Source organism: Corythoichthys intestinalis, chromosome 16 (assembly GCF_030265065.1).
Source record: "Corythoichthys intestinalis isolate RoL2023-P3 chromosome 16, ASM3026506v1, whole genome shotgun sequence".
In the NCBI taxonomy this organism is placed as follows: Eukaryota; Metazoa; Chordata; class Actinopteri; order Syngnathiformes; family Syngnathidae; genus Corythoichthys; species Corythoichthys intestinalis.
This window is the reverse complement of record NC_080410.1, coordinates 5737534-5765290: the sequence shown is the minus strand read 5'-3', so window position 1 is coordinate 5765290 and position 27757 is coordinate 5737534. Positions and strand designations below refer to the sequence as shown.

At 39.8% G+C, this 27757-nt stretch overlaps 1 protein-coding gene across 2 annotated transcripts in view; it reads left to right on the top strand.

Annotated features, from left to right (window-relative positions):
* icam5 (intercellular adhesion molecule 5) overlaps positions 1 to 15742 on the top strand; it is a 33272-nt gene extending 17530 nt beyond the window's left edge. The window contains exons 5-12 of one of the 2 annotated variants that reach the window (XM_057817678.1): positions 744 to 971; positions 1041 to 1358; positions 1444 to 1647; positions 6110 to 6346; positions 6439 to 6759; positions 12482 to 12709; positions 12797 to 13057; positions 15513 to 15742. In XM_057817678.1, coding sequence (XP_057673661.1) covers positions 744 to 971; positions 1041 to 1358; positions 1444 to 1647; positions 6110 to 6346; positions 6439 to 6759; positions 12482 to 12709; positions 12797 to 13057; positions 15513 to 15730 — 2015 coding nt within the window. In that variant the 3' untranslated portion in view covers positions 15731 to 15742. The remainder of the gene's footprint in view (positions 1 to 743; positions 972 to 1040; positions 1359 to 1443; positions 1648 to 6109; positions 6347 to 6438; positions 6760 to 12481; positions 12710 to 12796; positions 13058 to 15512) is intronic. The other variant, XM_057817679.1, reaches the window with a different exon arrangement.
* The last annotated feature ends 12015 nt before the right edge of the window (positions 15743 to 27757 follow it).

Genomic DNA, 27757 nt, shown 5'->3' with positions numbered 1-27757 from the left:
AGCTCTAGCTTTGACAGTACTTTTAGAAACCCTGGGAACTACCAGTAGACCTGCATTCTGAGAGCGGAGTGTTCTGTTGGGGCGGTATGGAACCAGAGCATCGGTGAGATAAGATGGCCCCAACCCATTAATGGTCTTAAATGTAAGAAGGAGGATTTTAAATTTAATTCTAAACTCGACTGGAAGCCGGTGAAGGGCCTGGAGCACAGGGGTGATGTGCTCTCTTCTATTGGTTCCTGTTAAAAGTCTTGCTGCTGCGTTTTGGACAAGCTGAAGACCTTTTAGAGAACTTTTAGGACAAGCTGCAAGTAGGGAGTTACAGTAATCCAATCTCGATGTAACGAACGCGTGAATTAATTTTTCTGCATCGCTTTTAGGTAAAATATTTCTAATTTTGGCTATGTTGCGCAGGTGAAAGAAGGCCGTTCTGCAGGTTTGTTTAATGTGAGCTTTAAACGATAAGTCAGGGTCGAATAAAACTCCTAGGTTTTTAACTGTGGTGCTGGAGGCTACACTTACATTGTCCGGAGTGACTATCTGGGCAGCTAAAGAGCCTCTCACACTTTTCAGGCCTATTATAAGGACTTCTATCTTTTCAGGATTAAGTACAAGAGAGAATTACGCCATTATCCGTTTGTATGATTGGCAACAGTTTATTTTTTTCTGTCAACTAGTGAACGAGTAGTATTGGCTATTTATCTGTTGCTTCTCTTCACCATACTGATTAACATGCTGTTTGTCAGTTTGCCCTCTAGCACATTCGTACCCCAAAATCTTGAAGAAGTCTTTGGATCCAGCATCCAAACGCTGCAACAGAAACATTAGTCATCTGGATGCGTACTGGAAAGACGGGTTGAATTTTCTGACCGCAATTAGTGAGCCTCTGGAGAAGTGGAGCACAAAACATCAATGTCACACACTTGTGTCAGACTCGCAGATGTGTTTTGTGCTGCCTCCCATCAGTTTTTTCAGTGAGTATTGCGTTGATATGATCTAAAATAGGAACGTGTGATGGCAATAACATCTTGTTGAATTTGCAGGGTTTCCAGATCAGGTGAGAGCCTATGTGGACCCTGATTCTGGTCCTATAATAGCGGGAAACATTTACAGGCTTAATTGTGACATCATCAACGTGATCGCCCCGGAAAACTTGACCATCACGTGGCTACGAGGTGACACAATCGTAAACAAGACCGTTATTGTTGATACCACAATTAGCCCGCAGAATTTCTCCTTTCCCTTGGACATTTGGGTGAGCAGAGAAGAAAAGGGACAAATTTACACCTGCCAAGTTGAGATTGGCATCAAAGTACGTACCTTAAAATCAGGCAGCTCACCCCTTAACATCACAGTTGAACGTAAGTGCATTCAATCTGTCAGTTGTAGCCGATGGCTTAAACATAATCATTTGTATTTATTTACATTGGCCATTTGCCTCTACAGCTGTTCGAGATTTGGAGCAACAAGGTTCCTATTTCAGCTTTTTCTGTGATATGGACACGCAAGTGTTCATGTCTTCTGACGAGGACCGTGTGAACTATATTGAAAGCTATTTATGCGCTTTCACCAGTTACATTTCTAATGAATCTGTATTATTCTCCCTTCGCAATATGCAAGCCACTTCCAAGCGCGTGGGTCAGTTACCAGGTAAATACAGTACAGAATTCATGCACTACACCAAACAAAGAACAGTGGTACCTCGACACACAGTGCCGGCCAAAAGTATTGGCACCCCTGCAATTCTGTCAGATAATGCTCAGTTTCCCCCAGAAAATGATTGCAATTACAAATGCTTTGGTAGTAATAGCTTCATTTATTTTGCTTGCAATGAAAAAACACAAAAGAGAATGAAAAAAAATTATTATCATTTTAGACAAAACTCCAAAAATGGGCCAGACAAATTTATTGGCACCCTCAGCCTAATACTTGGTAACACAACTTTTCGACAAAATAACTGCAAACAACCGCTTCCGGTATCCATCAATGAGTTACTTCCGATGGTCTAAAATTCCAGCGGAGCATTCTTCTTTGGCCAACTGCTCCAGGTCTCAGAGATTTGAAGGGTACCTTCTCCAAAGTGTCATTTTCAGATCTCTCCACAGGTGTTCTATGGAATTCAGGTCTGGACTCATTGCTGGCCACTTAAGAAGTCACCAGTGATTTCTCTAAAACCATTTTCTAGTGCTTTTTTAAGGGTCTTTTTGGGTCACTGACCTGCTGGAGGACCCATGACCTCTGAAGGAGACCGAGCTTTTTCACACAAGGCCCTACATTATGCTGCAAAATTTGTTGGTAGTCTTCAGACTTCATAATGCCATGCACACGGTCAAGCAGTCCAGTGCCAGAGGTAACAAAGCAACCCCAAAACATCAGGAAACCTCCGCCATGTTTGACTGTGGGGACCATGTTCTTTTCTTTGAAGGCCTCGTTTGTCCCCCCTGTAAACTCTATGTTGATGCCTTTTCCCAAAAAGCTCTACTTTTGTCTCATCTGACACACAAGTGGGGTCTTCCTGGGTATCCTACCACAGAGTCCCTTTTCATTCAGACGCCGACGGATAGTACGGGTTGACACTGTTGTACCCTCGGACTGCGGGACAGCTTTGACTTGTTTGGATGTTAGCCGAGGTTCTTTATCCACCATCCGCACCTTAATCTTGCGTTGAAATCTCTCGTCAATTTTTCTTTTTTTTCATCCAATCTAGGGAGGTTAGCCACAGTGCCATGGGCTTTACACTTAACACCATTTACCCTTTATTGATGAAAGTGCACATGGTAGACACAGGAACATTCAGGTCTTTGGAGATGGACTTGTAGCCTTGAGATTGCCCATACTTCCTCACAATTTTGCTTCTCAAGTCCCCAGACGCTTCTTTGGTCTTCTTTATTTTCTCCATGCTTAATGTGGTACACACAAGGACACAGGACAGAGGTTGAGTCAACTTTAATCCATTTTAACTCAATGCAAGTGTGATTTTGTTATTGCCACCACCTGTTATCAGTAACAGGGGCCTTTAATTGCACAAATTAGAGAAGTATCACATGATTTTTTAAAGGGGGCCAATACTTTTGTCTTGCTCATTTTTGGAGTTTTGTGTAAAATGATAACGATTTAAATTTTTTTCATTCACTTTTGTGCTTTTTCATTGCAAGCAAAATAAATGGAGATATTAATACCAAAGCATTTGTAATTGCAAATCATTTTCTGGGAGAATTTCAGCATTATCTGACAGAATTGCAGGGGTCCCAATACTTTTGGCCAGCACTGTACGATCGCTTCAACACACAATATTTTCGACATTCGACGTAAAAATTTAAGACGCCATTTGTTTCTACATGCGACGACATGCTCAAAATACAACAATTTAGGACAGCGCCGACCGGATATTCTTTTTTTTCCCCGCAAGACGGATGCACGGCGGATTTTTTTGTGAGAGAAATCAACATGGGTTCCAAGAAAGTTAGTGCAGGTGGTGAAAATAGGAAAAAAGTGAGGCTTACCATTGAAACGAAGATGGAAATGATAGAAAAATATGAGCTTGATGTGCGCGTCCGTGAACTGGCTCGACAATACGGCCGTAGAATGTTTACGATCTCGGCGGTCCTCCTCCGACCTCCGTCTTTATAAGTTAAGGTGATTATTATTGTGGTAACATGGCCAAAAATCACCAGCTTTGTCAGGTGATTAATCATTTATTTCAGAACTTGTGCAACACAATATGACGATTGTCGCCGCAGCTGAACATGAAAAGTGAAAGTAAAAAATCTTCTCTATCTATCAAGTCAGTCAGGTACACGACGCAAAAACCATCTGCCACATTAGAACTCGATTTGTTACATTAGTACAGGTATTATTATTATTATTACAATTTTTAGTCATAATTTATTTGTTTTGCTCTATGTAACTACTATTTGCAATAGTACCAGCAGCATTTATTCAAGATTTAGTGTAGGTTTTCGGGGTGTGGAACGAATGAATGAAATTATAATGTATTCTTATGGGAAAATCATGCCCGACATACGACCATTTTGACTCACAAACAAGGTCCTGGAGCGAATTAACTTTGTATGTAGAGGTACCACTGTATTTGCTTTGCGGTTACCTTTATTGTTGGACTTCTTTCAGTGGTGATGAAAAAATGGCTCCTTGAAAAAGCATTATGTTCAATTATTCATTAACGTGATTTTTGGATATACGTTTCTCAGTGATTAAGCCAAGACTGAAAAATGTTTTAAAAGTCAGTTCTCATCCCATAAAAGTTGTTTTGATTCTGTATTCACAAGGGATGTCCCACCCTCCAGCAATCAGCCAAACAACTTATCTCTTAGATAAGTTTTTTTTTTTGTCTTTGTCCAGGTTGCCAGAGTGCTGTAGGCTTCGTAAACGAAGGTCGCAGACATAAGACAAGAAAATGCATATACGTTGTGCACTTGTACTACATTTACAGGGGTAGTTGACTCATTCACTATGAAACACAGGGGCGTAGGTTTAGGTAGGGACGGTAGGGACATAACACTGGCAACTTTGACGCCAAAGGATGCTCAAATTTTTAAATGGTATGGTCGGGAGAAATAACAGTCTTGTGCTAAATGGAATATGAAATAATAAAAATGCATTTATTCAGAATGACATGGCAAAATTACTCCGTAACGGTCTAAACTGTGGACTTCACCTTTACTGTTGCACCTCCCAACGATATTTAATGCCACCTGCCCCGGCTTTGGAGAATGTAAACAAACCAAGAGGCGTGACAGCTAGCCGAAATGCTAACCAGAACCGAGTGACGTCTTAAAGTCTTATTTTCGCTTTTTGAAGCATAAATAAGACTTTGAGACGGCGGGATTGTCGATTGTCTTCGCTGATCGGCAACCCGCCCGGCGCCGAGCAAGTTATAGCTCGTTCCCCTGCTGCGGACAGGAAAGCTCGCCAGGGAAACAGCTGGAGAGTACCGCCAGACAAACCAGCCGACATCGGAGGAGCACGTAGCTGCCACATGGTCAACACGAATCTGACGTAAAATAATGCTCTACTGCACGGTAAAGACCTAAACAGTGAGAGATTGGCGTGCAGTTGTTGCGCAGCTGTAATGGCAGGATGTGTCTGAGGAGAGCTTTTCTACATGTCCGTCCATGATCAAACATAAGTAAATAGTCCTTTATTTAAAGAACTTTTGTAGTGTTTACTTTGTAATCTCTGTATTCGCGGCCATTTTTAACACAAATTTGCAATTTCTGATGGGGCTTAAATTTTGACAGAACACCGGGCAGACGAAGAGGGCAGTAAGCCGAGTATAGAGGGGTGTGTGCAAACAAGCCGCCGGTCGTCGGCCGAGTGGCATTCTCAGTGGACAATCAGCTACAAAATGCAAGCCACCTCCATATTAAAACGTGTGTCATGATCCCAGTATTTGATATAATACAAAATACAATGTTTACTTTCTTCCTCGTAAGCCCAATGGTCCCACAGTAGTAGGGCTTGTTTTAGCCAATATCCACAGTGAATGGAAACGTTCTCACGGAGCGGTCTGTGGGCAGAAGAAGGGTGTTTTTAGGCATTGTTTAGGATTATTGTCTGTTTGTTGATTAGACAGGAGGATGCGGGAGTCACTGTTGTCAGGGCAACGAGGGTTGTTGATTTTGCCACCTCAGCGCAACATGAGTGCTGAAAGTTCACTTTTCGGTTACAAAGTTCCTCCTTATTGGATGTTCCTTTTCAAGACAAGATGTCCCGCCATCCGTTCTGGATTTTCCGGAAAAACTGATTGTGTGAGTTGGTGGTGCAAACGTAGTCTTGTAGATGTTTTGCCTCATCAGCGTCAATCTTGCTCAGTCAGTTGCATGATGCACATGTTCCGTGATAAGAAGGCGTCATGTATCTCCTATGCCCTAGAGTCTGCTTGTTTTCCTTAAACTATGGTATAAGTGCTATTTATTTTATATTGGGTGTGTTGGAGCAATACAAACAGTCAACCAGTAAGTACGAGAAACGATACTATTCCTTGATTGATGATATTATGTGTGTTGGAGTAATACGAACAGTCGTTCGCTAAATACATGATACTATTTCCTTTACCCTTGCATTGGTAATCACTGTTTTTTCTTTCATGTAGTTTGCCCTGTAGCACATTCGCACTCTAAAATCTTGGAGGAATCTTTGGACCCCGCCTCCATAAGCTGCGAACGAAACATTAGCCGGTTTTGGGATGCACTCTATGAAGACTCTTTTACGGAAGGTCTGGTGACTGTGATCAATGAGCCTCTGGATAAGTGGAGCACAAAGCATCAATGTTACAGTGATGAAAAGAACTTGAAGAAATGCTATGTGCTGCCACCCGTTGTTTTTTTCAGTAAGTAGAACATCAACCACATCATATTGTACTGTACCATACCATGCATTAATGCATGTACTGTATGCATTAATATTTTGGTGAATTTGCAGAGGGACCAGATGATGTGAGGGCCTATGTGGACCCTGATTCTGGCCCCATGCTTGCCGGAAACACTTACAGACTTAATTGTGACATCATCAACGTGACCCCACCCCAAAAAGTGACTATCATGTGGCTGCGAGGCGACACGATTGTAAATAAGACAGTCCTTGCAGATACCACAATCATCCCACAGAACATATCCTATCCCTTGACCATTCAAGTGGACAGAGAAGAAAACGGACAAACTTACACTTGCCTGACTGAAATGGACGACACTATTTTTTTTCTTGACAGCGTGAGCAGATCTGACCTCAACATCACAGTTGATTGTAAGTTTTTTTTTTTTGTCAATAATAATGCCCACCAATAGAAAAACGCTGAAAGAGTTAATATTTAATTTTTATATTTTTGAAAATTTATGTAGTATCCAAAATGGTATTTTGGTAAAAATAATAATGGTATTTGATGTGCTGATTCTACATCATCCAAGGCAGGACTATGACCATATGAATGGTCGCACGTGGACTTTTAAAAGTGGTGGAATGTAACGAAATAAAAGTACTGAATGACGTGAAAGTACTTCGTTACTGTACTGAAGTACATTTTTGTGTAACTGTATGTGTATCTTTCGTTGAGTACAAATATGAAGTGGTGCTTTTTACTTCACTACATTTTATAGCACGTATCTGTACTTTTTACTTTACTACTTTTCAAATTGTCGCCTACGTTAAAACGTTAATTTTGTTTGTTTTTCTGCCATTGTGAATTGATAATTTCGTTTTCATACCTCCAGCGCAATCAATAAGCAACTACTGTATACCATTACTGAGCACTAGTGGGAGCAACACGAGTACAAATAAGATTAGGCAGGTGAACAAGATACAGGTAGTTTACGAACGAGTTCCGTTCCTACTCTGGCGACGCAACCCAAGTTTCCGCGTAAATTGGAATTAGCCCTTTAAGTACCCCTAAATCTCAAAATAACTATCCAAAAACATGTATTATACGTCATATTAATAAAATCAAGTCAAAAGTAAAATAAACAGATGGATAGATATTACTTCCCGCTGGTAACATGATCACACCATAGTTCTTCTTGCAATTGGCATTTATTAATTTGTCATTGCCAAATTATGAACACGCAAATAGAAAATGAAATACAATAATGACAAAGAGCATACAAAAACATGCAGTGGTATGAAAAAGTATCTGAACCTTTTGGAATTTCTCACATTTCTGCATAAAATCCACCATCAAATGTGATCTGATCTTTGTCAAACTCACACAGATGTAAAAACAGTGTCTTCTTTAACTAAAACCACCCAAACATTTATAGGTTTGAGGATATTATGCTAACAATGACAGAAGGCGGAAAAAAAAGTGAACCCTCTGGTTAAGGAGACTTAAAGAGTAATTGAAACCAATTTCTACCAAACAATTTCAGTCAGGTGTGTGCCCAATCACTGACTAGTGGTTTAAAGCTGCCCTGCCCACTATAAAACACACACCTGGTAAGAATTGTATTTATGAGAGGCATTGTCTGATGTGCATCATGGGTTGGTCAAAGGAGCTGTCTGAAGACCTGTGATCAAGTGTTGTTGATTTGTATAAAGCTGGGAATGGATACAAAACCATCTCTAAAAGTCTGGATGTTCATCAATCGACAGTCAGAGAAGTTGTTTACAAATGGAGAGAGTTTGGCACTGTTTCTTCTCTCCCAAGGAGTGGCCGTCCACCAAAGATGACACCAAGAGTTCAGCACAGAATACTCAGAGAAGTAAAAAAAAACCCTAGCGTGTCTGCTAAAGACCTACAGAAATCACTGGCACAGTCCAATATCTCTGTGCACACATCAACTATATGTAAAACTATGACCAAGAATGGTGTTCATGGGAGGACTCCACGGAGGAAGCCACTGCTGTTTAAAAAAAACAAAAAAAAAAACATTCTTGCTCCTTTAATGTTCGCTAAAAGGCACTTGGACATTCCACAGAATTTTTGACAAAATATTTTGTGGACTGTTGAAACCAAAGTTCAATTGTTTGGGAGTAACATACAACGTCATGTGTGGAGGAAAATGGAACGGCACACCAACATCCCCAACCCCATCGTGATGCATGGTGGAAGGACCAACATGATTTGGTGTTGTTTTGCTATCTCAGGGCCTGGACAACTTGCAATCATTAATGGAAGAATCAATTCAAAGGTTTATCAGGATCTTTTGCAGGAAAACCTGAGGCCGTCTGTCAGACAGTTGAAGCTAAAAAGAAGATGGATGCTGCAACAAGACAGTGATCCGAAACACAGTCGTAAATGAACTTCAGAATGGTTTCAGAAGAACAAAATACACGTTCTGGAGTGGCCAAGTCAAAGTCCAGACTTGAACCCCTTTGAGATGCTGTGGCATGACCTAAAGACAGTGATTCAGGAATCCAGACATCCCAGGTATCTGACTGAACTACAGCAGTTTTGTAGAGAAGAATGGGCCAAGATTAATCCTGATCGATGTGCCAGATATGTCTGCAGCTAAAGGAAGCGTCTGGTTGAAGTTATTGCTGCCAAAGGGTGGGGCCACAAAATATTAAATGTGATGGTTCACTTACTTATTTTCCCCACTTCTGTCATTGTTTGCATACTATGCTCATTAAAATATGAAAACCGATAAATGCTTGGGTGGTTTCAGTTAAAACAGACACTGTTTTTTCATCTGTGTGCTTTTGACAAAGATCAGATCACATTTGATGGTGATAAAATTTATACAGAAATGTGAGAAACTCCAAAAGGTTCAGATACTTTTTTATACCGTTTTACCTCGGTGGCTGCACAGAAATACAGATCGAAATAAGGCCTTAATTTTGGGGCAATACAACAAGAAAAACCGCAGCTATTAGTGGCGCCGGTCCAGCGGTGAAAACGAACGCTGCTCAATAAGCTAGCGGGCTAAAAGCGAGCTAACATTGCAGATCCTGCGCCGTTTACCATTTCTCTGCCTTCTTGAAATGTTACCTGGCGTTCACCCCTGCTTCCCAACGTGGAATCAACACTCGAAACTAGTAACAGAAGGTAGTGCTGGCGTGACATCAAACAAGTCCAAGTGCAACAAAAAAAAGCGGACCGCACATACAGTGGGGCAAATAAGTATTTAGGCAACCACTAATTGTGCAAGTTCTCCTACTTGAAAATATTAGAGAGGCCTGTAATTGTTAACATTGGTAAACCTCAACCATGAGAGACAGAATGTGGAAAAAAACCCAGAAAATCACATTGTTTGATTTTTAAAAAAATTATTTGTAAATCATGGTGGAAATATATTTGGTCAATTGTAAATACCAAAAGTTCATCTCAATACTTTGTTATGTACCCTTTGTTGGCAATAACGGCCAAACATTTTCTGTAACTTTTCACAAGCTTTTCACACACTGTTGCTGGTATTTTGGCCCATTCCTCCATGTAGATCTCCTTGAGAGCAGTGACGTTTTGGGGCTGTCGTTGGGCAACACGGACTTTCAACTCCCTCCACAGATTTTCTATGGGGTTGAGATCTGGAGACTGGCTAGGCCACTCCAGGACCTTGAAATGCTTCTTACGAAGCCACTCCTCTGTTGCCCTGGCTGTGCGCTTGGGATCATTGTCATACTGAAAGACCCAGCCACGTCTCATCTTCAATGCCCTTGCTGATGGAAGGAGATTTTCACTCAAAATCTCTCCATACATGGCCCCATTCATTCTTTCCTTTACACAGATCAGTCGTCCTGGTCCCTTTGCAGAAAAAAAGCCCCACAGCATGATGTTTCCACCCCCATGCTTCACAGTGGGTATGGTATTCTTCGGCTGCAATTCAGTATTCTTTCTCCTCCAAACACGAGAACCTGTGTTTCTACCAAAAGGTTCTTTTTTGGTTTCATCTGACCATAACACATTCTCGCAGTCCTCTTCTGGATCATCCAAATGCTCTCTAGTGAACCGCAGACGGGCCTGGACTTGTACTTTCTTCAGCAGGGGGACACGTCTGGCAGTGCAGGTATTGAGTCCCTGGCGACGCATTGTGTTACTTATAGTAGCCTTTGTTACTGTGGTCCCAGCTTTCTGTAGGTCATTCACGAGCTCCCCCCGTGTGGTTCTGTGATTTTTGCTCACCGTTCTTGTTATCATTTTGAAGCCACGGGGTGAGATCTTGCATAGGGCCCCAGATTGAGGCAGATTATCAGTGGTCTTGTATGTCATTCCATTTTCTAACAATTGCTCCCACAGTTGAGTTCTTTGAACCAAGCTTTTTACCTATTGCAGATTCAGTCTTCCCAGCCTGGTGCAGGTCTACAATTTTGTCTCGGCCATTGTGGAGTTTGGAGTGTGACTGACTGAGATTGTGGACAGGTGTTTTTTATACCGATAATGAGTTAAAACAGGTGCCATTAATACAGGTAATGAGTGGAGCCTCGTTAGACCTCGTTAGAAGAAGTTAGACCTCTTTGACAGCCAGAAATCTTGCTTGTTTGTAGGTGACCAAATACTTATTTGTCACTGTAATTTGGAAATAAATTCTTTAACAATCAAACAATGTGATTTTCTGTTTTTTCCCACATTCTGTCACTCATGGTTGAGGTTTACCTATGTTGACAATTACTGGCCTCTCTAATCTTTCAAGTAGGAGAACATGCACTATTGGTGGTTGACTAAATACTTATTTGCCCGCCTGTATAGTATAATGAATAGCACTCAGAGATCAACCATTTAGATTAGATCAATAGCTAAATGAAATGACAAATAATATTCTGTACTTGCCAACAATGCTTAGAAGTGGTGGACGAGACACTGTTACTTGACTTAGAATAAGTAAATAAATGAACAAAACTCCGGCATCATAAAGTCGAAATCACGTAAATCGGTTACGTCGTAACCCAGGGACTACCTGTATTGACCAATAAAAATCAACAGTAAGAGCAGCGCGCCCTCAAATGAGTGCTGCACACAGTGATAGATAAGTTTTGGAGTTTTTAGAGCTTGTTAAGCCTCTGTTTACAGTGCTGACAATTTTATGACTTTTTTTCCCCATTCTCCACAGTTATATTTTATATTGATATTTAAAGTATAAAATATATCAATCATATTTTTGCATCGGGAGAAAATACTTATTTTTTACTTTTAAAGTTAATTTAAAGGAAGTACTTTTGTACTTGAGTCATTTTTTCTTAGATATTTGTACTTTAAAGCAACACTAGGTAAGTTTTCAGTTTTGGTTGACTTTAGTGGCGCCAGTGGACAAAAGTGGCCGTGTTTTGCCTTAAAGAAGACTGCATTTCCATTGAGGACCAGCGCACACCCACACAGTGTCGTGAAATTGTGATCTCTTGGTAGCCTGCAGATGGATTAAATGACATTACTGTTTCTAGCAGCTGTGTGAAGGATGAATAGTAATGAGGTAATGAATCCAGTCGTGGCTAAACAATAGCATATGATGGTTAGCAACCGTGTGCCTTAGTGTGCCAACCCCCCCACCCGACTCATCAGCGCTGACAAGTTCGTTTGGGGAGAGGATTGACTAGCCAGCGAGTGAAAGCCGGGCCAATGTTGATCCTTGAGTATCGTTTTATCCTTGTAGCCTTTTTTCCCTCCTCGAACAAAACTTTTTGTCTCTTTTGTCGCTCTGCCATCTTTGCAGAATTCACGCGAAAGCGCTCGCATCAACTTCAGCCTATAATGAATTGGGAAAGGGGCAAGTGACATATGCCGTAAAGCAGTCAGAACATTTGTAGTTTTTTTTGTGTGGCAGTGTTCCTGCCACCCTCCTCAAAGTTCATTAGTGCCGGCAAAAGCGATACAGACCCCCTTTAAGATATAAAAGAGGTGTCATTCAACTAGTTATCAGTTGATGTATAATCAGAAATGTTATGATTTTTTTTTTTTTTTTTCATAAAGATTGAAAAGTTACCCAGTGTTGCTTTAACTTATGTGAAAAAAAAAAAGTGAGTACATTCAGTTCATCCGTTACTGACTTCTAACAACAGTGAGATTTAAAGGACTTAGGGTGCTGTTTCTTATTGTTGTCTGTAGATGAGCCTTCATTTTCCTGTGCCAGTAAAGTCGGAGCACTAGTGGATACTGAATTGAAACATCCATGTGTGGTTGAGGGTAAGCCTCCACCTGTCACCACCTGGTTCAAGGATGGAAAAGAAGTGGTTGCTCCTCATTTCTTGACAAGAAACAGCACTGGGGAATATATTATTAGAGCCACTAACAGACATGGGACAGCTACACACATGCTTTACCTGGATGCTTATTGTAAGTCATTGTTTTTCAAGTTTGAACATAGAAAAATACATTCCACATTCATTTCCATGTTTTCCCAAATGTGCTATTTTTTCTCAGATGCACCGACCATGCTGGAGGACAAATTATCCCTTGAGTTTGGCCCTGGTGACAATCTAACTGTAGAATGCAGTTGTGATGGCAACCCTGCTCCAAACATTTTGTGGAATTACGTCAGCCCAACAAACGTGAGAACCACCGGAAGGCGCCAAGAACTTCTTCAGATCATTGAGGCCGTGCCAACCAACGCTGGTGTTTACAACTGCACTGCCACCAACATGCTAGGGATCGTTTCCAAGTCTATTACGCTGATTATGAAAGGTAACAAGCAGTGGTGGATGAAGTACCGTATTGGCCCGTATATAAGACGGCCCTGATTATAAGACGACCCCCTCTTTTTCAAGACTCAAGTTTGAAAAAAGACTTTTTGAACACCAAATTAATTTTTATACAGAAAATAATTACAGTACATCCGAAACAAATGATTATAACAATATATTTGAGAGAAAAAGCATGTTATTTTGCCTCATTCAAATCTTCTTATCTGAACATTTAAATATGTAAACTAAAGTGCAATCACATTCGTAAATGAATGGCTTCTGGTTTTTGAAATGTAAATAAACCAATCTATTGTGATAAAACAACAAAATTGCAATAGCTGCATTAACCATCAAAGTGAAGTCTAACTGTAACTGTAGTCTTGAAACAAATCTGAATAAGGAAAAACATTGCAATAAAATAATGCAAACTGGTTAAACTTCAGAGTAGCTGAGATCTGTCATGACAGAACATCGCTTCAATGATATCTGGCGCCATCTAGCATCGTGAGTAGGTATAATGTCTAGACCGCGAATGTAAGACGACCCCCTCTTTTTCAGTCTCATTTCAATGCAAAAAACACTGTCTTATATTCGGGCCAATACTTACTTGTTTACTGAGGTAAATTACAGGTATAGGTGCAAGAAATACGTAAGTAAAAGCAAAAGTATCTAAGAAAAAAAATACGTAAAAGTACGAAAGTACTTGCTTTAAAATTTACAAGTAAAAAGTATATGGTGGAAAACCCTCAGGTGACTTGAAGGTCCGCTCGCAGACCCCCAATTTGGCCAGATTTCAAAATTGTCCGATATGCACGTGTGATACATCATTGGAAAGCTTAAAATCTAAATTTTCTGGGGTGAGAAAAATTATGAACAGGAGGGCATTTTTTAAAAAAAAACATTTTTTTAAACAGCAAAACCCTAACTGGAGGTGAAAGCACGCGAGAGCAGAATTAAAGACCCACGATTTTGATGAGATATTATCCATGTTGCATGTATCACCGAGTGTCAAGACACAGCTGTGAATGGCCACAGCCAGATTTTTTTTTAATTTTATGGGTGAACCAGGTGGATATAACAAGCGTCGCGATGCAGAAATCGCACACAACAAGGAGTGGTTGAGATTTTCTTTTTAATATAGTTACCCTTTTAAATGTTATTTTTCAATTTTTCTTTGTTTGGATCAATTACAGTATTTATCATCTAACATATCGGGGAAAATGTGACAGTAACAAAAAAAATACAATCAAGCGATAGTTATGAGGTAGATATCTGTGACTTTTTGACAGACGCCAAATTTTCATTTGTTTAAAATTTTAAAATATGCGAGTGAATAATTTTTTAAGTTTTTTTTTTTTTTTTTAAACTAAATACTAGACATCAATTAATGATTCTAAGCTAAAAATGACAAACATTTTGAATAATAAATATAATTACTTCATTACTCTAATCACTGCAGCAATGCTGACAGCACTCCTGTAATGAGTCACATGACATTTTGGGAGGGACAATGACAAGCAGTGCTCAATTTGGACATTTAGGGATGTACGTTTTTTCAAAGGGGTCTACTCACTTTTGTTGCCAGGGCTTAAGATATTAATGGCTATATTTTGAGTTATTTTGAGGGGAAAATAAATTATCTCTATTATATAAGCTGCACACAGACTACTTTTCATTGTGTCAAAGTGTCATTTTGTCACTGTTGTCCCATGAAAAGATATACTTAAATATCTGTAGAAATGCGAGGGGTGTACTCACTTTTGTGATGTACTGTATGTACAGTACATGTGTTACTTCTGTGGATGCTTAACAATCAACAAATGTGCACGCAGGCTGGCAGCTGTAATCGTTCCACTCTGACTTCTTCTGTGGGAGTAAATGCGCTCTTCCTCATGCCACGTGTCCACGTTCTTCTTCATGCGTACATGCGTTCTAATAGCTCTGCGCTTCCTGCGCCAAAATGAAAGCATGCATCACAGGTCAACAATGTTAAAAAAAAGTCGGATACGTCGTAACCTGGGGACTACTTATAATTACCTGCCAATTCGCCCCTTCCATTCAATATAAAATGGACGTCTAGCACACTCAATGGCAGCCAACAAGGAAAATGCAAAAATATCCTCCAGTAGTATCCAGAGCACTGCAAAATCAAATTGACTCTGTAACAGTGAATTTCTGCTGTAGTCCAAAAACAAATAACTGAGTATTGCAACACAACATTTTAGTATCAATAGTTCAATTCTTTTGACAACCCTTGTACTTGCAGAAGTGTTTATTGTCAAAGTAGACTCAGAAAAAGAAAAAGCAACACATAAAGACTGAGTTGCACATTTCTAAGCGACCGTTTAGTGTTCTTAGTTGTTGTCGTTTCTTAGTTCTAACTTTACACTATATTGGTGTCTTTGAAAAAAAAACACAAAAAAAAACAAAAAACCACAAACGTGTTTCTTTTGCAGGTGAAAGCAGTGCAGACCCCGAAAGCAGTACAGTTCCTGTGGCAGTCATTTTAGTGTGTGCGTTTGTGCTGCTCGTGGTTCTTGCCCTGATCTGTACCTGCTTGAACAGGAAGAAACACGGCCGGTACAGCTTCCAGGGCCTGAGCTACAATATTCCCTTGGTAACCAACGCGTCTGAAAGGGAGCAGTATTGCAACATAGATGATACACCCACTTGACTCACTCATTAAATAAAGGAATTAATAATCATTATGCATTTTTCTTTATTTTGGGCGGCTATCATGTCACGCAAGATCATCTCGTAGGTCAGTGCTTCATAAATCGCCCCCCCCAACTATCTGCCACCACTGTAAATAGTATCATTTGTCTATAAAATTATTATAAGTACACCTCTGCATAAAAATGTGTCTTTTCATATTAAAGTGAAAAAGTAATATAGAGACAACTTACAATAAAGTATGACTATACCAACATTGTTTTGTTTGTGACAGAAAGGACAAAGCGCATCAATTTGCCTGAATTAAAAAAAAAATAAGGTCACATCCAAACTGTAAAAATACACTCAAGGTAGATTTTTGACCATTTGATACAGAAAAATTAAATTTCATGAATTCAATAAATAATAATAAATTCAAATTGATTACCAACATGAACTCACAAGGACAATATGCCAAACAATTTGACCGAAAAAACAAAAATTAATAGAACAAAAACGACAGTGTCATTGGACAGAAGGACCGTTTTTATTTTTGCTGCAGGCAGCATCAGCTCCTTTGCTACGGTGTGGGGTTATTTTGCACTGAACAACTTGGTATACCACCTTATATGATGCGAACATTGCTCACTGGCTTACTGACATACACACCAAATGATGATTGTTTGCAGGGCCGGAGTCGGACTCATTTTCAGGCAGGGAGTTTCATGCCACAGACCGGCCCACTTTATATCGTGACCTACTGTATTGAAATATTGTAATAATAATCATGCTGTCAAGCGATTAAAATTTTTAATCGGGATTAATCGCATGCTGTCGATAGTAAACTTGCAATTAGTGGCATTTCTTTTTTCAAATGCATAAATAATATATTTATTTTTTAAATACACTTATTAGCACAGAAGTTGATCAATGTGCTTACCTTACATGAAATTTAAGCCTCATTAGAAACAAGAAAAGAGTTTTACTTGATTTAAATGTGATTTTTATGATCTTCATGTGATGTAAAGCACTTTGAATTGCCTTGTGTTGAATTGTGCTATTTAAATAAATTTGCCTTGCCTTGCCTTGCCTTTACACTTGCAAAGATGAATTAACAAGAATTTCCCCCAAATAACTTGTAAAAAGGGAGGCACGGAGGAAGAGTGGTTAGCATGTCCGCTGACAGTTCTGATATCAAGGGCTCATGCACGGGTTCTGTGTGGAGTTACCATTTTATTTTTTGGGCACTATCTTAATTTTAATTGTGCGATCTTTAATTTTATCTTATATATTAGACGGACTTTTTAAAGGCTCAGGAACCTTTTGCAGTTGTTTTGAATCACACATGTGGCAAGTTGGTACAAAACGGAAGCTTTTCATCCTATTCAATTTTTTTGTTAGTGGTTATAATGAGCAGAAAAATCTTCATCATCAGAATAGTTACGAGGAACTGCTTGAGATGAGCTATTACATGCAAATTGACTTATTCAGATTTGTTGGTTTAATCTTTTATGTTAAATTGCCAAAATAAAACACTTTTTACTTGATCTTACAATTTTTCGGGGAGTACTATACAGTGGGGGAAATCAGTATTTAGTCCAACACTAATTGTGCAAGTTCTCCCTCTTGAAAATATTAGCGAGGCCTGTAATTGTCAACATGGGTAAACCTCAACCATGAGAGACAGAATGTGGGAAAAAAAGACAGAAAATCACATTGTTTGATTTTTAAAGAATTTATTTGTAAATCATGGTGGAAAATAAGTATTTGGTCAATACCAAAAGTTCATCTCAATACTTTGTTATGTACCCTTTGTTGGCAATACCGGAGGCCAAACGTTTTCTGTAACTCTTCACAAGCTTTTCACACACTTTTGCTGGTATTTTGGCCCATTCCTCCATGCAGATCTCCTCTAGAGCAGTGATGTTTTGGCAATGTCGTTGGGCAACACGGACTTTCAACTCCCTCCACAGATTTTCTATGGGGATGGGATCTGTAGACTGGCTAAGCCACTCCAGGACCTTGAAATGCTTCTTACGAAGCCACTCCTTTGTTGTCCTGGCTGTGTGTTAGGGATCACTGTCATGCTGAAAGACCCAGCCACGTCTCATCTTCAATGCCCTTGCTGATGGAAGGAGATTTTCACTCAAAATCTCTGGATACATGGCCCCATTCATTCTTTCCTTTACAAAGATCAGTCGTCCTGGTCCCTTTGCAGAAAAACAGCCCCAAAGCATGATGTTTCCACCCGATTGCTTCATATTCATAGTGCTTTTGTCACAACTCGGCTGGATTACGGTAATTCTTTGTATGCAGGTGTCGGTCAGGCGGCACTGGCCCGTCTGCAACTTGTACAAAACTCTGCTGCTCGACTCCTAACTAGAACCCGCAGGCGTGAACATATCACCCCAATTTTGGCATCTCTTCACTGGCTCCCGGTACATTACCGAATACATTTTAAGATATTATTATTTGTTTTTAAATGTTTGAATAATCTTGCGCCGCCATATTTGTCAGAACTGCTTCAGCCTTACAGTCCAACCAGAACCCTCAGATCAGCTGACCACCTGCTTCTAGTAGTCCCAAGATCAAGGCTGAAGCTTAGGGGTGACCGTGCATTTGCGGTGATGGCGCCCAGGTTGTGGAACCAATTACCACTTACTATTAGACAGGCCCCCTCACTTACGGATTTTAAATCATGTCTTAAAACATTTTATTTTTCTTCAGCTTTTAATGTGCAATGACAGTTTATGACCTCGTCTTTTATTTATTTTATTTTATGTGTTTGTTTTATCTTTCAAAGTTGACTTATTTTGCTGTGTTTTGCTATGTAAAGCACTTTGGTCTCCTTGGCGGATTTTTAAATGTGCTATACAAATAAAGTTGATTGATTGATTGATTGATTGATTGATAGTGGGTATGGTGTTCTTCGGATGCAATTCAGTATTCTTTCTCCTCTCTCAAAACACGAGAACTTGTGTTTCTACCAAAAGGTTCTATTTTGGTTTCATCTGACCATAACACATCAGTCCTCTTCTGGATCATCCAAATGCTCTCTAGCGAACCGCAGACGGGCCTGGACTTGTACTTTCTTCAGCGGGGGACACGTCTGGCAGTGCAGGATTTGAGTCCCTGGCAGCGCATTGTGTTACTGATAGTAGCCTTTGTTACTGTGGTTCCAGCTCTCTGTAGGTCATTCACTAGGTCCCCCCGTGTGGTTCTGGGATTTTTGCTCACCGTTCTTGTTATCATTTTGATGCCACGGGGTGAGATCTCGCATGGAGCCCCAGATCGAGGCAGATTATCAGTGGTCTTGTATGTCTTCCATTTTTTAATAATTGCTCCCACAGCTGATTTCTTTACACCAAGCGTTTTACCTATTGCAGATTCAATCTTCCCAGGTCTACAATTTTGTCTCTGGTTTCCTTGGACAGCTCTTTGGTCTTCGGCAGGGGTGTCCAAACTTTTTGCAAAGGGGGCCAGATTTGGCGTGGTAAAAATGTGGGGGGCCCCTTGGCTGACGTCTATTATGTTGTACAACAATATATTTAAGCAAATTTTAGCAAGCCATTCTATGTGTCACATTTGCGTTATTATTTTTTAAAAATGAATAATTCCAACAATCTCGCAACTAGCCTTTGTGGCTTTTTCGACTCTCGGGCTCTTGCGAAATACTGCTGCTGTGAAATTAAACTAGCTTCAAGTTGCTTCAATTTCTCGCTGGGTTTGTCGTACATGTTAGCGTGTCTTGTTTGGTAATATCGCCTCACATTGAACTCTTTAAAAACAGCGACTGTCTCTTTGTAAATGAGGCAGAGACAGTTGTTGCGTATTTTAGTGAAGAAATAGTCCAATTTCCACCTATCCTTGAGGCGTCGGCCGTTGCAGTCAACTATTTTTTTGTTGATTGTCGCCATTTTAGAAAATTGGAAGTAAAGGGTCACACGGTGTAATGTTGCATAGAGTGCTGCTGCCTTTTAGTGGGTAAATGAGAAGCAGCATTTAGTGTGCAAGCTACTTCATATGCTGGTAGCAGTACTGCTGACCAATTTATTAAGTCTGTGTGTTATTGATTTTATGACAGAGCCTGGGGGCCGGATGAAATTTGACCATTGGCCGCATTTGGCCCCCGGGCCAGACTTTGGAGATGTCTGGTCTTGGGCATAGTGGAGTTTGGAGTGTGACTGACTGAAGTTGTTGACAGGTGTCTTTTATACTGATAATGAGTTAAAACAGGTGCCATTAATACAGGTAACGAATGAAGCCTCGTTAGACCTCGTTAGAAGAAGTTAGACCTCTTTGACAGCCAGAAATCTTGCTTCTTTGTAGGTGACCAAATACTTATTTTCCACTCTAATTTGCAAATAAATTCTTTAAAAATCAAACAATTTGATTTTCGGTTTTTATCCCCACATTTTGTCTCTCATGGTTGAGGTTTACCCATGTTGACAATTACTGGCCATCTTTTCAAGTAGGAGAACTTGCACAATTGGGGATTGACTAACTACTCATTTGCCCCACTGTATATACTTTAATGTAATACTGTATATGATTGGTTATCAGTGTTTTCATATTATGTATAACATAAAATTACTATCTCCCAAAGCACAGTTCGAATATCTGTGATAATTTATCGCGCAAAGGGGGTTGCGTAAATGCCGTTATTAACGAGTTTAACTGACAGCTTCATTTAAAAAATATATTACGACCAGCCCAAAAGTCAGCCCGGCCCACCGGGAAGTGTCCCGATTAGCCTGATTGTTGGCAATATTTGGCCCATTTTCGCTGAAAACAAAATCAGGTGGCTTATGGGTCTAATGTCTTTAAGTGATGTCTTAATTGATTTGGCTTCCTGCTGTCCACTGCAAACGTTTTACACACAGTAAACGGAATGGTCTTTCCTTGTCTCTCACTGTATTAAAATTCAAAGCCAAACGCTACATACGCTTCGTCATATTTCCTTGTCTTAGAGCTTCGTATCTCCGTTGCTCTTTGCTGTGTGCTCTTGTTTGGTTAAAAAATACTGCGCACTCTGAAAATGGGAGAACCACTGCAACCCACTGAGTGGATATGCAATTACACTTCGTTCTAGTACGCCAAAAAAGTATGTTTCCCGAGGTCACATGTGCCTGGCGGGGCACGCCCCACTATTTGAGAAATACTGTCGTAAGTTAATGTAACTCATAAAACGCAGCGAAGACACGTTCCTGTGTCCTGATTTTTGAGGCTGAAGCAGACCAGTAAAGAAGCATTTGTTGTCCGCAACAGTCATATTTAGATTATAATATATCGAGGAAAATATTTTGAATAGTTTGCCGACCAGCAGTGCAAAGCGTCTCCATGCAATTTCACAAGAAATTGCTTTTTCTAGTTTAGTTTTATTAATATTTCATCAACCCTTTCAGAGACAGTGGTCACGAACGATGACATCTATTCAAAAGTTATCATTACTTTAGCTCATTCACTGACAACCCAGGTCACAGGGTATGTGTTTGGCAGTAGGATATTGGAATTAAAAAAAAAACAACTATTGACGGCAATAGACCCTACCCACCGACGTCACAAAATCACGTGCTCGCTGTATGGTTCCGCCCCCTTGTCCGTCATTTTGTGTCTGTATTATCAATGGTCTCAATTGATCGAGCAATTTATAATGCATTTCATGGAAGACCCGGTGCTTTCGGATGCCGTAAACTCACTTGATGCGTTGCATAAAAGGCGTTATGTGGAAAAGCTTCAGTTTATCCATTCGCCAGATCCATATTTGATGCCTAAATCGATGTTTTTCGACCCGCTGTCTCCGCCGTATTTGCCTGACATCTGCTAGCTACCCTGATATGTACAACTATCTTGTCCACACAAAATCAGCCTATTCTCACGAAAGTTTGAAAAACTTTAAGAGCTTGGAGGCTTATAAATACTTCGTTGCTGGTTGGGTGAAACAGGTCCTCGTCCACGAAAATTCGGCAGGAATCTATCTTGTGCTTGGAAAGGTGAGTTACGAAATTTTCAATTCAAAATCTTTTGTTATTGCTAACATCAATAACAACGTCAAGTCTAATGTATTTCATGTCAATGGAGTTAGGGCTTTTAATGTTTATATGGTTTAGCGATAGCACTTTCACTACATACATACGTGTATGTTGTTGGCGATTAGCCTAGCAATGATCTTAATTGTGGTTGTCAGCCCAAAACCCTCTAAATATATATTAAATGCATCTTACCAGATATAAAATGACTACTACATAATCTGTGGTAATCGTTTGGAGCCCAGTTTTCTCGTCGAATTGCAGCAGCCCATCTTGCTCTCTTCTCTCCGGGTCTCTCGGAATCCGGTAGAATTTCAAGTCTCTCCGTCTTCTCCGTCTATCTTCTCTGTTATTGCAACCGACCGCCACACACGCCTTCACCATTTTGATTATTAATGTTAACGAGCAGAAAAACACGTCGTAAATAGGAGGAATGTACGTAGCCGTAACAGGTAAACATGATGTGTTGACGGACAATTGGGCGGCACCAGTCAGGAGGAAGGAGTTGTGACGTCACGTGGGTAGGGTCTATAGATGTCCAGACTCCGAACCATTTCAAATAAGGGCGCTTTTTGCTTGATTACTGTCTTTTATTTTGCAATGATAATATAACCATGCATCTGTATGTGCGTCATTTTTTTGTCAACTGACCGTTTGTGAAACATAAGTTTGTATGCACGTAAGTTCGGATAATAATAATGAAAAAAAAAAAACAACATAATGTAGTATAGCACAGCAAGTCGCTGTTCAGCCAGTGGCGGGGTCGCTCCCCCCTGACTCAACGTTGAACAAACTGGAGTATTAAAAACTGTATAGGGGAAAATTAAACCACGAAAAAGAACCTGGTGGTATCCGAAGTAACACAGGCGCGATCGATCTCACTTTTGTGACTTTTTGGACTGTCAAATCGTCGCCACTTCCAGGAGAGTGAGACTCACGAACGGCCGCCCCGAGAGGCTCCACCTGTCTCAGCCAGTCACTCTCACACGGTACGTTCAGCAACACCATGCAAAACACAATTGCCACATTAGAACCCGATTCTTGAAGTCATCAGCTAATCAAACGTGCGTTTCAGGAAAAAAAAAAATGGACCGGCACATCCAGCAAGTTAAAATGGGATAAATGTAAGTTTGAACATCATAAAAACAATTCACCTCATAATGGTAGTGTCTATTCTATCCTTACAACCACGGCCGGCCCAGGCCATTTGGGGGCCCTAAGCAAAATAATGCCAAGGGGCCCATATTTTTGGCACACCATTTCGTCACAGTGTACTGTGAAACCCATACATGCAATCCAACCCATACGTCCATATTTTGTATATTAATCAGATTTTGTTGCACTGCATACTTCAAACTTCTCACCCCAAATGATTTTCAGTACTTACAGTAGATAGCGCCAAACCTTTTTCTAAAAGAGGGAAAAGATAGAAGTTAAGGAAGAACTTTTATTTTTTTTAAGCTTGAAATTAAGTATCAAAACTCACAAAAGTCAAATAAAGCAAACTGCAGTAAACAAAATACAATATAAATTAAACAATTGCCAGATTGGGGGCCCCCTAGTGGTTAGAGGCCCTAAGCAGCTGCATAGTCTGCGTATAGGCTGGGCCGGTTACTGCCCTGCTTACAACATATGGGAAGACAATCTAAATTACCTATATAATTGAACTTATTATATAATGCAAATAAGGTTACTTAAAGTAGGTGGGGACAATTTGATCAACCTGGAAAGTTGGTAGTGTCATGTACCTTGAGTTTTATTCATATTTTATCAACCCTATCAGAGACAGTGGTCACTACCGTGGACATCTATTTAAAAGTTATCATTAGCCATAGACTTCATAATGTATTGATGAGACATGGGACGCGGGGGGGATTCATAGGGGGCCTATCTGCGTCAAAGCTGACCGAGTAGAAACACAAAGAGCTTTTTCCATTGAAAATTCTTGTGTATAATGCTTAAATCCCTAAATTCTTTATAGATATGGCAAGGGTGTAGGTTTGCATAGAGACTTTAGGGACATAACACTACCAACTTTTCAGGATGCTAAAATTGTCCCCACCAACTTTTAAGCAAGCTTATTTGCATTATATAACGAGTTTAGTTATATAGGGAAATTAGATTGTCTTCCCATGTTGTAAGGATAGAATTGACTCTACCATTATTAAGTGAATTATTTTCATTATGTTTATGTCTGCTAATAAAAACCATACATTTATTCTGGAAGTTTTCGAAATGTTTCTCAAGGAGTTTTTGAGAACAAAGGTTTGAATCGAACAGTGTATCACCTGAACCAATGCACGTAAAAGTTATTATCAGTCGATACGGATTTATTTTGCATTGGTCATTTAGCCTATCAATTAATTAGGTTCATATTAATGATAAATGTAGCCCTTTGCCCCGTTCACCCAATCTGTTTGGTCTTAATAATGTCCCGTCCCCAGTAAAAAGTGTAAATGCAGTTTATGCTGTTATATCGTCCCGACCAAAGTTGAGACCAAACCTTGAGATACGGACGTAAAACAGTCTCAATTCTTGGTTAAAAGCCAAAAACCGTGCAGTTAGCATTTATTTTACGTAAATATTGCGAACTATGCTGCTAGTCAGTAAGCAAATTAGCGGCCGCCATATCACAGACAAAGAGTTTTTTTTCAGTTGAAAATTCTTGTGACTAAATGCTTAAATCCCTGAATTCTTTATAGATATTGATGGAAAACAGTCTCGATTTTTGGTTAAAAGCAACAAAAAATGTGCAGTTAGCATTTATTTTACGTAAATATTGCGAACTAAGATGCTAGTTAGTAAGCAATTTGGCAGCTGCCATATGTAAACAGAGCTTTTTCTGTTGAAAATTCTCTTGAATAAATGCTTAAATCCCTGAATTCTTTATAGATATGGACTGAAAACAGTCTCGATTTTTGGTCAGAAGCAAAAAAAAAAAAAGGGCAGTTAGCAATTATTTGACGTAAATATGTCGAATGTCCTGTGAGTCTATAAATCACTGTCGCTGCCCCCTTAGCAAAGAGCTTTTTGCATTGAAAATTCTTGTGAATAAATGCTTAAATCCCCAAATTCTTTATTGATATGGATGTAAAACACTCTCAATTCTTGATTAAAAGCAAAAAAATGGGCAGTTAGCAGTTATTTTACGGAAATATTGCGAAGTATAATGCCAATGCTGTAGCTGCTAATTTCTCCCATTGATTTTTTTCAAGTTTCAAAATGCACGAGTGGTACGAGAAATATAATGATTACATTGAATCCTCGAACAAATCACTCCTGATACAATCCTTCCTGTTTGTATGCAGTACAGCTTTTGTACTTTTTCAACCTAAATCCGGCGTTAGATCGCTGTGACAGACTGCTAATAAATGAAGCAGAGTGTAGGACGGCCCCCTTCAGGAAGGCGTGACACAGCTATTTGGGGAATTTGTCATGTCAATACATTATGAAGTCTATGCATTAGCTTAGTTCATTCACTGCCAGTCCAGGTCACCGTGTATGTGTTTGACAGTAGGATATTGATATTGAAAACAACTATTGACGGCAATAGACGCCCAGACCCCAAACCATTTCAAATAAGAGGGAATTCGATCACTTCCAAACCCGCCCAATTAAAGTAGATTAGGTGTCTATTGGTGTCAATAGCAGCCAAAGAGTTTAAGCTATCTGTGTTCACAAGAGATTTATAAAATCAAACCAAATAAATAAATAACAACAATTTCCAGTTTCAATCTCTTTTTGAAGTTTTATTTTTTATCATCAATTTTCTTTAATTTATTATTTCTTATATATTTTAATACCCATTTTTTGAAAATTAGCATTTTTTAAAATCTATTTTTTAAAATTGACTATTATTTCAATAAATGTTTTTTTCCCCCCCGAATGGATCCTTCATTTCATTCATTTTATTTAAAATTATATATTATTACTTAAAGCAGGGCAACACTGATACAACAATTGGATGTTAAATTGGGGCCACAAAAGTTTGTCCTGGTTGCCGGTTTGAGTCCACTCTCCTACTGTATATCAATGTAATAAAAATGTTTAAGGAATAAAAATATTCCCGAATGAAAGGGTTAATTTGTAAATGTATTTACCAATCAAAAAAATGCCCTGATAATAACTGTAAAAAGTAATTATGTTATCATGATAAATAATAGTAATGTTCATTTTGTTAAATAACCAAAAATAGTCACTAGCTCAAGAAAGGATCAAGGCATAAAAGGGCTAATGTGCTGTAACATGTGACATAATCTGGTTGGTTAAAGACCGTCTCACTGAAACAAACAAAATATCTAAGAATGTTCATATTAAAAAAAACACACCTCCTTTGTTTTCTTTTACTGTCATTGATCTTCGCTGTTCCTAGGACTCTCTCTGTCTCTCTCCTTTTGCCTTCTTCAGAACTTCCTCTATTCTTCGTGGCATAGATATAGATATATTATATAGATATAGATATTCCTCAGAGAGTTTGGTCCATATTGACATGATGGCTTCACACAGTTGGTGCAGATTTGTCGGCTGCACATCAATGATGAGAATCTCCCGTTCCACCACATCCCAAATATGCTCTATTGGATTGAGATCTGGTGACTGTGGAGGCCATTTGAGTACAGTGAACTCATTGTCATGTTCAAGAAACCAGTCTGAGATGATTCCAGCTTTATGACATGGTGCATTATCCTTCTGAAAGTAGCCATCAGAAGTTGGGTACATTGTGGTCATAAATGGTAAATGGTAAATGGTGTTATACTTATATAGCGCTTTTCCACCTTTCAAGGCGCTCAAAGCGCTTTACACTATCTCACTATTCACCTACTGGTGACGCAGCACCAAGGGATGGACATGGTCAGCAACAATACCCAGGTAGGCTGTGGCGTTCCAACGATGCTTAATTGGTACCAAGGGGCACAAAGAGTGCCAAGAAAACATTCCCCACACCATTACACCACCACCACCAGCCTGAACCGTTGATCCAAGGCAGAATGGATCCATGGTTTCATGTTGTTGACGACAAATTCTGACCCCATCATCCGAACGTCGCAGCAGAAATCGAGAGTCATCAAACCAGGCAACGTTTTTCCAACCTTCTATTGTCCAATTTCGATGAGCTTGTGCAAATTGTAGCCTCAGTTTCTTGTTCTTAGCTGAAAGGAGTGGCACCCAGCGTGGTCTTCTGCTGCTGTAGCCCATCTGCCTCAAAGTTCGACGTACTGTACGTTCAGAGATGCTCTTCTGCCTATCTTGGTTGTAACGGGTGGTTATTTGAGTTACTGTTGCCTGTCTATCAGCTCGAACCACTCTGGCCATTCTCCTCTGACCTCTGGCATCAACAAGGCATTTCCGCCCACAGCACTGCCGCTCACTGGATATTTTTTCTTTTTTGGACCATTCTCTGTAAACCCTAGGCATGGTTGTGCGTGAAAATCCCAGTAGATCAGCAGTTTTTGAAATACTCAGACCAGCCCTTCTGGTACCAACAACCATGCCACGTTCGAAGTCACTCAAATCACCTTCCTTCCCCAAACTGATGCTCGGTTTGAACTGCAGGAGATTGTCTTAAACCTTGTCTACATGCCTAAATGCACTGAGGTTCCGCCATGTGATTGGCCTAATAAAGTGGCCGGTGAGTGTATATATTCTGTTTACTTTTGTACATGAGTATTTTTTTCTTAGATACTTGCATGTTTCTACTTAAGTAATTTTTACACCTTACCTTACCTTACCTTACACCTACAACTTTTACTTATACAATAAAAAGAATACTTCATCCATCACAGGCAGGGACTGACAGCGATCGTCCTATCGCTACGACCACTTTAGTCCGAATGAATGGGACGTCTATCGCCGTCAACGGGCACTTAAACACGATCATTAAATGCCAGACAAGCGAGTTTAAACGATTTGACGTCTATCACTGTCAATGGCAGCGAATAAATTAACATACACTCTATGCAATGTTTGACATAACTGACGTGTACCTAATGGTGTGACCCGTGCGTGGCAGGTATCACGTG